Below are 13,617 nucleotides of genomic sequence, written 5' to 3' on the forward strand. Positions count from 1 at the left end.
AAATGAGGCAATTTTGTCTGAAGACAGTTGTACTTCCAGAACATGAAAGCAAAGAAAGGGTTCATTGTGTAGCTTTGGAAATGCAGTTGTTTCATAAAAAAAGATGAGCTCTAATAATAGTAAAAGTAGTAGAGACCCAATCTGAAAAAACTCTCAGATTCTACTGTAAACAAGACCTTCATTTTGAATTCAGGCTTCTTCCATTTATAATACAACTCTGCTGCTGTAGCAGTCTATTTTCTGCTCCTCCATAAAACACTCCACAGTCAAGAGTCAATAAGTTTCTCAGCTATCATTCTATAGCTGTGCTGGGGTAGGGCCTGATATCACAGGTACTGCAACAGTGTTGAATGCGGCAGTTTGTAAGACAAACTGTGGCTATCACTGACAGTTCACAGGAATAATCTGCAATGGACAACTTATTTTCTGGAACTAGAAACTAAGAGGACTTCCCATGTAGGTTAAAAAAAAATAAATTAAAGAGTACATCTGTGCAGAAAGTTTCCCAGACTCAAAGGCCATTCCCCAAGCAGTATACTCCTCTCCAATTAAAACCTTAGCACTGTGCACATTTCTACAAGGCCTTTCTTTCGTAAAGCATTAAGTCCATTTCATCATTGTGAAGCTGTCACCTGGCATTCTAAAGCACACTACAAGAAGCTGTTCTGAGATTTGTGTACGACAGGCCACAGTGCTGCTGCTTCCTTGTTGAATGAAAAGGCTTGTTGTATCAACAAAAGGTTTAGAAATTCAGATTCATACTTTCTCCTGTGGCTTTTACCACATGCTATTAAGGTCTTAGATTGAAAACAGCGCTAATTTTGTCCACCTACTTCAGTAACAGTAGGCAATAAGCAGAACAGCTCCTATGCCAAGCTAAGAGACTCTGTAAGGCTTTCTCTAGCCAACAGAAAAAGCTTAGCAGAAAGTTTCTGAAATGAACCAAAGACATTCCAGGCAAAAGACTCCCACCTCTGATTTCCAGCCAGCTCTATCAGGTAAATATTTTTCAGCCCCTGAATATAAAACCCTAGACATCGAACTCCCAAAGAAGAGCTGGTAGCCACTCCTCTTTCTCATCTACAGTCATTAGATAGATACCTATACCAAGTCTTATGGAGAATTTTTTTTTAAAGCAGCATGTTTGTTTTTGAGAAGTACATAGTTTATAGAGGCCCCAAGTCAGTAAGACTTATGCTTCCGAATATCACTCCTAATTAAAAAAAAAATCCAAATAAAAAAACCAAACCTTAAGAAACCCCTTGGCTTTTAGTCTCCTTAGGGAGAAAGAGGGAATTAACAGCATCTATTTTTAGGCATCAAACTGTTAGTGCCTAGGTGAGTGAGCTATTCACCCTCTACAGGCAATGTGAAGAAGACAAGCTGCTGCAGAGCCTGAAGTAGTTGTTCCAAGTTGTCTGGGGGAAAGCTTTTCCCTCTCTTCATGCTCTGCTTCACAGTGAGCTGGTTAGACTACTAAAGGACTTTCAATGAACAGGAAATCAAGGTGCCCAAACTAAATAAATCAGTGGAATGAATACTTACTAGTAGAGTTATCATTGTAATCCCATGCCTCAACAAGCAACGTGTAGGATCTCTGCAAAAGAGAAATAAGAGTTAGTTTCAAAGCCACACAAAAAAACTCCACACAATCAAAAACCCCAACAATTTTAAGTGAAAAGAAAAATCTTGGTCTCTGCCCTAAAATGGAATACTTGAAAACATAAATAGGTAATAGATTACACTTGAGACAAACATGATCTTCTTGAAAACCCATAAGCTACCTTATCCAGTCTGACTTAGAAGACCTTTCACCTTGGATAGCTCATCTTTGTCATCATTAATGCATCTTATGTACTTAACCAGGAAGTTTAGCCTTTGACACTATGCTGCAGCCACAACAAAGCATGTGTGGAAAAACTGCACATGGAAGACAGAAAACACCAGGCTAGCATCAAACCCCAAACCCTCACCCTTAAAAACCGCTTCAAAAGAATTTTAGTTACAGAAAAATAGTCTTGATGTCCCTTCCCCCTACCATTCTGAAAGCAATAAGTGTTGCTAAGATTACTGTGCTCTGCCTTGACAGTGCAATCTCTAGGGACTTTGCTTTTCAGCACCCCCTTTGAAAGCTTTGTCTGCACGAGGGCCATCGCAACTCCCACAAGTATCAGGTAACTGAGGGAAGAACTGATGGATATGGGAAGGGGGTGGGGTGAGAGAAAAGCATTGTAAAACAAAAGCTGAGATCAGCCTATTTGGAAGAGCTGGGCAAGGGAAGATGCACTATCCACCCCGTGTCACATTTACAGACGCCCTAATCTGCCAATGAGCTCTCTAGCACTCCAGTAATAATAATAATAAACTAACTGAAGTGACTCCATGGGCTGGAAAGATGCCAGCTATTTAATCTAAACCACCTTTATCTTCAATCCTAACTTGAGAACAAGAACCATTAAAACATCATCTCCTCCCCCAGCTCTACTCTGAGATATTATTATCCAGGCTGTATCTTTCAAAATCACCATTTAGTCAGCCATATCCCAAGTTACAGAATTATTCAAAATCAAAATAAAACACACCCGCCTCCCCCCCCCCCCCCCCACAAAAAAAAAGGCTGAGGGAAAATAAGAAAAAAAATGTATGACTTCAAAAGTAAAAAAGAATAACTATAAATGAGGTAATAAATACAACATCCTTTTGGTGAGCAGAACAATAATAGAACAAATAAAAACTCTCCATGAAGGAATTGACACTTTGTCATAGAAACTGTGTATCGTAATGTTTATTTCTTCTTAATTGTATCTGTGCTCAGCCACAGTCTGCTCATTTGTGGTATGCAGTGCTTAACACCTTTTCTGTAACGGAAACCAAAACACAGTTCTGAGAGTAAGCTGGTACAAGGTACAAGTGTAAGGCAGACCTCAAATTCCTTTAAGGAAAAAAAAAAAAGAAAAAGGAAAAGAGCTGAAGCAGACTGCTTTCTCACGACTGGACACAGCATGCAGCCTCTGAATGAAAACCTAGTTTGTGATGGACACCGGCTTGGAATATAGCCTAAATATGTTTCATATTCAAAGCCGGCTAGGATTCCATTTCGTACACTGATAACTGTGGGAAAATGCTTCAAAAAGTAAGCAAAGCTGGGCAAGCACAGACATGTACCCAAACTTTTATGCAGAGGCTCCACTGGCCCAAACCATTTTTGGTTATTATTTCTTGAAAGTTACATGTTATTTGTTACTATTCTAGACCAAGTCTCTCAACTTGAAAGAAATGTTGACAATAAAACACACAACACGATCATTTAACACTGTCTAATGTAGAAGAAGTCCTTGCACAAGTCAGAGGTTGGGAAAAAACGCACAAAACCAACTACAAACAAAACCAGAATAGAACTCCTGAGCAATATTACAGATCTAGATTGCACTATCTTGGGTGCTTCCTCACTGGTTTAATTACCAACACTGAGAAGCACAAGCACAACATGTTACTGCAAGCTTGAAAAAAAATAGTATGATACAGAGAATGAATTATGGCAACTAGCACTACTTCCAATAAAGTTAAGGATGTTTTCCTTTCAGCCTTGCATAATTGTTTTGGAAGGTATTTTGCCTAAACTCATAGCAACAGTTCCCAGTTGGTTCTCAGGACTGTTTACCAACACACCTAGCCCTTAAGGAAAGGAAAGGCTGAATCCTAGCTTTAAGTGCTACTGCTGCTAGATACTTGTGTGACCACTTTAAACAAACTTCTGCTTGGTGTTGGAAAGAGAGAAGAGACTTCTGCTTAACTGGATGGAAACAAAATGCAGGGGGAATAGACCTACCCTAGCAATTCCCTTGTTTCTATGTGCCCCCCTCTCACCTCATCTGTATATTTTAAATGAAGAATCCCTGTCCTGAAAAGGGATGATACAAAGAATGGCAGTTTAATCTTCTGGCTCTGTCCCTCTCAGCACAGGGCAAAGAACAGACAAGACTTTGTGTTCAAGATGAGACACTTCTAAACAAAAGGCACACAGACACCCGCAGCCCCACAACAGTAGCAAGACCTCCTCAATAATCCAGCTATCACATACCTCTAGCCAATCCCCCCCCAAAATAAAACCCAAAAAAAACCAGTTGTATGCCAAGAACTGCACTGTTGAGATTTTTTAAAAGTGCGTATCATCTCCACTCTATAGATCAACAATTCAGATATTTCAGGAATGACTACTCACAGCATGGAGGTTTAAGTTTTCCCATGCCCATAGATGACCTCTGCCCATCTCTGAATAAATATATATATAGACACAAGAATTCCACATCGTGCACCTTATTCCATCAAAGGAATGTCCTAGGCAACAAGGCAGCAGTGAATTTTCCAGAGTCACACCCAATTAGCCACTGTAAACCTGCGCTTGACCAGAAGGCAGGGATTCTGGCTCAAGAGGAAAGGCAATCTGAAAGGACGGCAAGCCGGCACACTTTGCAGAACATCCACAGTCTGATCAGCCCAGAGGACTGAAAAGCAGCGTGGCCAAATTTAAGCAATACTCCTATGAGTTAAGCTATGAGAAGATGGAAATGGTTACGTTTACATTCCAAAAAACAAAGCAAGCACCAATGTGAAATTATTTTCTTTGTGAAAATAGCAAAAGCTATTTTCCTCAATGACAAGACACCACGATTTAGTCTTGATCCATTGATAATGCAACTCAGGAAAGACATTGAAGACCCTGAAATCCACCAGAAACAGTCCCTTTTAAGGGTCTGAAAGGGCAATGCAGTCTTTTTTCTGGTTATTTAAATGAAATTACTAGCAGCTCCAGTAAGCAGGTGGTGTTTAAAGCTCTTGGCTTGATTACCACCCCCCCCCCTTCATCCCGACATCCACTCAGATATGATTTTGCACTTTGACTTCTAAAGGCATTCTGCAAGTCAGTGGGACACAGCAAGATTAAAACATCAGGCTCATTAGTGAAATAAGTGCCTCCTTTTTGAAAGAGGTTGCAACTAGTCAAACTTCTTTCCCTCCTGTCCTTGTGGTTAAACCATGCAAGATCTTTGCTGAGCATGTGAAACCGTGACTAGACAAATGCACTGGGAAGTTTGCATTCTGAATGCTGCGCCTGCTCCTCCTCTGCCAAACAAGGAGAGCAGGTTAAGCTCAACAATGTTCTCCTCACACACAGCTGTGAAGACCAGTCCAAGAACAGTGCTTGCACCCTGCCTGTGTCATAGGGTAGGAGGCTGGCATGCTGTCACAGCAAGCCACAGCCAATTGCCAAGAGCTCTGGCAATTCCTCCTCCCTTCAGCTGGAAGCAGGTGAGATAGGGAAAAGGGAAACTGAGGAGGAAGGATCTCAAAGTGCCCAAGGGCCAGGGAGGTGGGCATCTCTGAGCAGAGTTAAGGCTAGTCACAAAACTATTTAAACATCCAAGCAGGACTCTCACTTGGGTACCCCAGCTGCCATGTGACAAGTCACGATGATGCTACACAGATGTGTCACAACATCATGCCACAGTCAGCCAGTCAATTTTGGCAACAGAATATTCCTTCCAAGGAGCTTTCTCATACAAAGGAGATATGGACATATTTGAGAAAAGGAGGGAGACAACCTAACACTCTTAAACCCTTTGTCAAATGCATCATCTTCTTTGGGCAAACCTACATAAGCATAAGGAAACACCCTATAAAGCTGTTACTCTCTCAACCCTATGTATATAAAAAAAAAGTCTAAGCTGTAACAGTCTCACCCCTCAGAGTCCATGGCCAAGAGCTAGGCTGAACCTCAAGCAGGCAGCCCAGCCAAGAGCCTCATCAGAATACGCCCACATGAAAACAGAGCACAGTTTCCTTCAACTTAATTTTGATTGGTTTCTTCATTGCTAGTGGTGCTGGTAAACACTTGATTGCCACATAAAGGAGAAGACATGAAAACAAATTCAACTGTATTAGCAGCTTCCAGGAGAGACTTCCCCCCCATTCTGCCTTGGCACAAGCCAAACCAGTAACCAAAGTCAAGACCTTCTCTGCGATACAACTGCTACCCTCCTGCCAAATGATGAAGGACACAAAAGTGCCGCTATCCAAACTATGCATACGCTTAAGCATCCAGTAAACCAGGCTGATCTCTGATCTGGCAAGTCTGCTGGAATAATGAGTATCCTGTGAATACATAATGTGCTGAAGTTGCCATTGTGTGAAGTAAGTCCATGGTTTGTCTGGGAGCCGAGCAATGCTGAGTCTACTGCTGCTTCCTGTTGCTTGTCCTGTATTAGCATTATTTTTGGATAGGCCCCATTATGTTCTGTAATCCTCACTGCAGTCAGTATGGCCATGCTATTGTTCTTGGTTAATATTAGCAGTCAATGCTTCTGTCTGGGTGGCCGGACTACAATGTATTCCAATCATAAAACCAGAATGCATTAACTGAACAATATACTAGGGTAGAGCAGGGCGACTTGAGGTCCTGCCTCCACCCCTCCTTTAAAAAAAAAAAAGTATAGCAACTTCTCACCCCCTGCTTTCTCTCCTTTTAAACTAATGATTATAAGTGATCTCAGCTATCAGGGTGTTTCATACAATAACAACATTTTCATCAGCACCTTATCTCTTTGCGGAGTTATTTTCTCACGGAACCCCACTTGTCAAAGACCAGCAGGTAGGCCAAGATGTCAATGGTTGCTTTCAACCTTCCCCAACAAGCAGATTACCTGCTCTTATCAGTCCCCCTACCTGTTTAAAGCATCCCACTGATAATTAAATGCACCAGTTACAAAAGGGTGGCAAGGTTAATAGAGAGAATACCTAGTAGCCAGCCAAGCAAAACACTCAGGTTCACACAGAGCAAGCCTGAACAAGAAGCCTTTCTACTTATTTACCTAAGTGCATAAGAACTGGGTTGAGCTGGTAGAGAATTCTGGATGTTTGACTATTTACAAACCACTTCAACCACTTCTATCCACATTTTACAGTTGCTTCTGAATACTACAAGAATAACAAGTATAATTTATCCTGCAGAACAGTGACCACAGAACCATGAGCTCCATAGACTTAACAAGAAATGAACGCAACAGCTTCTAGTTTTGACTTCTTTCCCCATGTCAACACATACAGGTTACAAGCTAAAATTATTAGCACTGTGTCAATTAACAAATAAAACTTAATAAAATACATAAATAAAATCAAATAAACTGATATTCATCAGCAGAAATGCAAAACCAAATTTAGTTCGAAATTTCAAAACCAATCCTGTTGTTAGTATTATCTACAGAGAAATACTTTTAAGAACTGTAGCTTAAGGTGTGCACTTCGCATGGACTGCAGGGCATCAGACTTAAGAACTGAAGGTAAAATAAGTGCCACATATGAGTGCAAGCCTCTCGTGTGGCACATCATCTCACTAAATTAGCTAAGGCCCAACTTTACTTGCTTCAGAACTAGTTTAGTTCTATTCCAGCCTTCAGTCCACAATGAAGCAGTAAGTTTGCCTTGAGTTAACAAGAATTTTAAGCAGAAAGCATCGATTTTATGCAATTCATTTTCAGCCATGCAGACTTCCAGCTGCATAAACAAGCTGACGGTGCTGGATGTACGTAGTCTGTGAAAGCTTAGGAATAAGCTGCAATGCCAGGCCCAATCCAGCTGCCACTGAAGTGAAACTGGAGCAGGTCTTTATTATAACAAGAACAAAAATTCTGGGAACAAGCAGGATGACGATTTATTTTTAGACATATTATGGCAATATAGTCAAACGGATTTACCAGGATGATGAAGTTCTGAACTGACTGGAACATAAATAACTCCTAAGAACATGTAAGTCCAAAATGTCCGAATGGATGTATCACTCCTCTGCAGTCCTGGGAAAAAAACCAGCCTTGTGGATGCTATTTATGCTTCAGATGTCACTTAATACTCTCATCTCTGTTTTGCATAGTAATCCTAGGCAAAACACTGCACTTTGAGAGCTGAAGATTTATTCTTAATTTATTAGTCAACAATAAATGACACAGTGTAGATTTGATTAATACGCATTTTGCTACTATAAAAATTTCTTCTGATCTGCCCATGCTCCAAGAAGACTGATCAGGCATTCTTTAAGAAAAGCTCGAGCAATTTCTAGCATTTGCTAAATAAAGTTAACTGGAGGAAGGAGGAGGAAACAAAATTTAAAAAACAAGCTTTATTTTATGACTATGATCTACTTTTTTTTTTCTAAAAAAAGAAGCAGTTGAATGAAGTGATAGTATCAGCTGCAGATTAGTATTTTGGAAGCCTCTTGTGTGAAGACAGAGAAAAATGTTCACGAAGCTTAAAAAAAACCCAAAACACTAAAGATCTTTCATTATCTCTTTCTAGCCAGAAAAAAGCAATGCCTACCCAGAAAACATATTTTACATCTTCAGGAACCAGTAGCAGTAAGAATTGTAATTGAGAAGGGGAATGGCTGACTATTTATTTTTTAGAGTAAGGTTGAAATAAGATGTTCAAAACTCTTTTTAATTGTATTTTATGCTAAAGTCATTTAGATGCTGGAGGAGTTTTTTCCACCTCAGTAGTTTCCTGGTGTGTTGGTGCAATTGGCTCCAATACTAAATAATTACAAGGATCATAATTTCAGGATAAACAAGCTGTTTGAAACACGAGTTATGCATACTAAAGGAATCACTAAGTTTGACCTCCTTCTTACTCACAGTCTCACCAAAACCCCAAAATACCTTTCTTTACATAAACGCGAAGTTTAGTGCTAAGCTTTGCTTAATTAATTCATGCACAGCTCCCTTAAGGTATAGCACACATCACACTTGGGATTCCTAAAGAAAGGCAAGAGATCTGATTTATGTCAGTGAAGAGCATGTGTCTCCTATGAAACAAAACTTGTTGAGACAGATTTTGACAAGTGGAACATGAAAATTCTTTTGTTCCGTGCATTTCTATATGGCTTCATAATCGAAGTTTGCCTGTTGAGAGTCACTCAAGTCTCAGAATGAATGCAATAAGCAAGCCCATGTGTATTTTTTTTAAAAGAAAAATCATAATCACTATTGTTTCACTTTACCGAAGAACTGCTAGCTACTGCAAGGGCAGCTTTCTGCCGCACTCCAGTTCCTTTATGCTGGTCTGCTGCCCCGTTTCCTAGCAACTTACTCAAAACTCCCATCACTTAATTTATGGCCCACCATCTCCACACCCATTATTCACAGAGGTACATATCAAAACTGACAAGAGCAAACTGCATAAGTTATTAATAAGACTCTGACATTTCAAATCTATGTTACTACAAGTCAAATCTAACAATATATTTAAAGCACATCATTCTCTTTTCTTCCTCTCCTGCCTGATCTATATAAACTTCTAATGCAATAAAACTACTTTTCACAAACAGCGTAAGGGGGCAGCTTGGCATAGGAAGAGATTTTTTTGTTTGTTTTACTTTATTATTTTTTTGTAAAACAGTCAAGGCAACAAGACTTCTTAATGTTACTGACTCAAGCTGGAACATCCAAGAAGTCTCCCTCCGCTAGTAAAACACAAACAATAAGTATTCAGAGATATGCATGAATTTTCAAGTGCAATATGATCAACATTGTAGCCTAGCTCCTATTACCCTTACTGTAATTTTCAGTTGGGTGCATTCAAAGACAATTCTTATGATTAGCCACATTGGTAAATGTTACTCTCAAGCTTTTACTAAATTCAATAGTATTCACCCATCTAAAGAACGTTTTTTAAGTTATGAAATGGCAGCGTCAGATTTGAGTTGGCTAATTAAGTTTACTACTTTATCTGCAGAGCTTTCAAGATGCCCAAAATGATTTGTGTACACAATTTAAGTACAAATAAGAACTTCGCCACATTAGATATTCTTTTGTTCAAATGCCATTTGAAAGTCACAATGGCTAGCATAAAAGCTGGGTCTTATGGAAGGTAAAGCCAAGAGGCAGGCTTGATAATTGCACATAGACAACCATCACAGTCTCAAAAAGTGCATTTCTGCATGGGAATATCCAAGAGTTTATTCCACAAATTCCAGTTTTAGGAACCAGAGTGTCTGAAGTTGTTGAGTTTCTCACATTTCAAGGGCTGCACCGGAGTTTTGCTGCTGCTGCTCTAGGATTCCAGTGCTCAATTAGATTCAGCAGGGTAATAGGAGCCTTTCTTTTACTCAGATGCAGGCAAGCTTAAAAAACTTCTCCCAGGGTCCTCACCCCCCAAAACCCACCCTCTATGCACAGATTTCCCTTCCTAATCCTATGAAGGGAGGGGTTGGTTAGAATTAACACATTCAGTTTTCACATAATTTTTATAAACATATACACATCTTCAGATTCAAGGCACTCAAATAACTGGGAGCAGGGTAGGGGGCTAGTTAAAAAAAAAATCCTTGATGAACCTGACTTCTCTGAAAAAGTCAAAATCTGCAAGACAAGCACTGCAGCCATTGGCAGAGCTTCAAATACCTCAGACTTTACAAAGCCCTTTATCCCTTTGATGGCATATTTGATAACAGTTTTATCTCATTTCATGTTAGAAAAAAAGAAAAAGCAAAGAGAAAGAAAGAAAGCATGGACTTGTACTTCCAACAGAGAATACTTTTGTTAACTCTGCTATTGTACTTTGTAATATTATTTCCTTAAAAATGCAGGCTTGATTTCACCCGTGTCTCTCCAGCCCTTAATACTCCAGAATTCACAACTGACAGAGGCGGCAGGTAGGAGGCAGCACAGGACATTTCAAGAACACATGGCTGCCTGCAGCACTTGGCTGTAGGACTACAAAGTGGGTGTCTACACTACAGCTGGAGAACGAATGCTTCTGGGGCAGGCTTTTCCCCCCACCACACACCCGGAAAAAAAAAAGTCCAGGCCCTCCCAGCAACCAGTCCTTAATCTGATTAGGAAGAGCCAAGCTTCGGAGGGAGCAGAAAGTCTATGCATGATTCTACCTATCCAGAAGTGAGTGACAGAGGACAGGAAACAAGATTCACCCCTCCCCTGCGTGCACATAAGAGTCTTCCTCCCCTTGCAAAAATGACCTTAGGCATCTAGGTTAGGACGACTGGATTTTGAAGACTGCTGAGAATCAACATATCCCAAGGCAGTCGGTGGGAAATTGTCTGCTCAGCACCTTTGGATAAGGGAAGAGGGAAAAAACAGTTTTGTTTCCTAGGTGAGATCTAAATATAAGTTTTAGAAGCATAAATTTGGGAGTTTTCAGCTTTCATACCATAGCATTCCAGTGAACCACCACAAAAGATAAACTGTTCCGTGTGTGTAAGAGTGCCCCCTGATCAGTCACCCTAAGTTTTCGCTTGCCTGCACACAGCAATGCTGGGCACAGAACAACGCATCTGCTGGCATCCAAAGCCATAGCACTCCTATGTCCAAGAACCCTACAGCCCTGGAGCCTGCATCTGTGGGTCTCTCCTGCGTAATGGCCGTTTTAGTTTATGTGCAGCAAGTAGAGGACTCCTCTACAGAGCTGACCATATAAAAGCTTAAGCCCTCTTGAGCACCCCAGAAGAAACTAGCAGCACTGAAGACTAAGCAAATGTTCTTCACATCACCAACAGCAAAGCAGGCTTCAGCTACTGAAGAGGTCACCCAGCCTCCATCTCACACCTCTACAAGGCTAATCAGTATTTGCTAGTGGACAACGCTGGGAAAGTGCCTGGCAAAGAGCCCCACCTCCCTGAGCCATCGAGTTTTGCACAGAACTAGAGGGATGCCAGAACCTATGAACCACAGAGGCAAGCAGCCAAGAAAGGTGTGCTGCGGGGAGGAGTGAGTGAAATGGACAAAAAGCTAAGGTCAGGCTTTTCTCAGACTTTACCTTCTAGAGTCTGCAAGTATCTCAAAACATAAGCTTCCCAGGGAAGCTAGTAACTAGTTCACCATGAGCAGCAACAGCAGCTCCTGTGAACACCAAGCAGCACCGTGAGATTTCCCCTTGGGAAAGGCAGGAAGCCTTCCCAAACACGCTCCAGGGACGGAGGCCAGCTATGACACACACTTTTCACACGGGATCCCTCTACAGCCCCTAACCCACTGCTCTTTTGGCTTAAGCCCAAGACTTCACTGGTTAGGAAGAAAAACAAAAAAAGAGGGGGAAAAAAAAAATGAACTTCTGACCTTCTAAATCTCAAGAGACTTATTCATGCTGTAAAGTGCAGAGATACTGGGTTTGCTTCCCTGACCCATTTAGATCCCCCTCACTGCACATCTGACTTTCAAATTTAACAAGCTGTGCATTGTGAGCCCCAGGGAACAAAAACAAAACCACCACATTTCACTCATTTCTGTGCTGCGGGTTCCCGACACTCTTGCCAACATGTCTCCTCCCTCCCCAGTCCTGGTCCCTCTTCCCCAGCACAAGAAGTTAGAGCTCTGCTCGCTACAGCTGTCTCAAACAGGACCGTCCAACAGAAGCAGAACCAGAGCAGGCCACGCAACTCACCGGCCAGGCGAAGCTGAAAGGGATAACAATCCGGTTCTTTTCGTTATTCCGGCTGTACTTTAAATTGAAGGTATTTCCTCCGATGACAGGAGTGGATTTGGATCCGAAGCTGCAAGGACCACCAGCAGTGACCCGCGATTGATACTCCTTCAGGCAAACTTTAAAATAGGTATCACACTCGTCTCTGGTGCATTTTCTATCTCCTGGGTTTCGGGTGCCATCACAGCAATTTCCATTTTGCAGTTCACCATTCACATTCTGCATGGATAAGATCTCCAACTCGAACTGTCCTGACGCTAAAGTCACCTGTTAATCCCAAGAAAGAAGCGGAGGAGAAAACAAAAGAAAAACAAGAAACAAGAAATAGATGGTTACCTCACTTTTTTCCCGAAATGCAATCTACAACAACTCTGCAGACCAGAGAGAGTAATTTTAAGCCTGCTTTCAAGAAGTACAGGCATAACATTAAAAAAATCAACCACTCCAAGCTTTTCCCCTTTCCCATCCATGAGAAAGGCTGATAAATCACCCCAACCAAATAACGCCTTTAATGCCAAAAAAGAACCATAAGTACCAACTCTAAAAAAAAGTGTGTGTGAGGAACGCTTCTAAATCGTTAGGAAGTAAAACTAAACCAAGCCAAGAGTGCATATGTGAGGGTAAACGCAACAAAACGATGTAGCCAAAGCACCCTGGAAATGCAACCCCTCCTGCCTTCTCCTAAGGCAGCTCAGACAGGGAAAATAGCCTCCCCACTCAAGGCTGCCCAGCTGAGATTCAGACCTTGCCCATTAGTCACCTAAAGAGTAGTGCAATAAATCTAATTTAAAAAAAAAAGGGAAAAAAATTAATTTCGAAAAAAGCAGTCTGCAGTAACTGCATATTTTATTCCCAGGGAATTAAGTCTTACTATACGGAGGACTTCTGCGTTTACCATCTCCGCATAAAAGTTAGCGGCAGTAACTCCACTCTCGCTGGAGCAGCTTTGCAAAAGCGCCTTCTGCTCCACCCGAGGTTTAGGTTTTTTAAAAAGCCATCTACTACAATCACTGCGAGAGCCGTGTTTCGCAGAAAAGCGGCAAAATTCCCGCAACCCGCTGTGCCCGGCGGACTCGAAAGCTCAATTCAGGTTCGCTGAAGTTTCCCCCCGCTCTCCCTCCCTCCCTCCCTCCC

The 13,617-nt window shown here is 41.4% G+C and overlaps 1 protein-coding gene across 1 annotated transcript in view; it reads right to left on the minus strand.

The window, feature by feature from the left end:
* JAG1 (jagged 1) overlaps window positions 1–13,381 on the minus strand; it is a 35,128-nt gene extending 21,747 nt beyond the window's left edge. Inside the window, exons 1-4 of the mRNA XM_010192263.1 lie at window positions 13,360–13,381; window positions 12,848–12,882; window positions 12,445–12,750; window positions 1,546–1,597 (exon numbers count right to left, since the gene is read on the minus strand). Of these exons, the coding sequence (XP_010190565.1) occupies window positions 1,546–1,597; window positions 12,445–12,750; window positions 12,848–12,882; window positions 13,360–13,381 (415 nt within the window). The remainder of the gene's footprint in view (window positions 1–1,545; window positions 1,598–12,444; window positions 12,751–12,847; window positions 12,883–13,359) is intronic.
* Window positions 13,382–13,617: the final 236 nt, after the last annotated feature.

This window comes from Mesitornis unicolor, unplaced genomic scaffold (assembly GCF_000695765.1).
Source record: "Mesitornis unicolor isolate BGI_N332 unplaced genomic scaffold, ASM69576v1 scaffold4529, whole genome shotgun sequence".
NCBI classification, from domain to species: Eukaryota; Metazoa; Chordata; class Aves; order Mesitornithiformes; family Mesitornithidae; genus Mesitornis; species Mesitornis unicolor.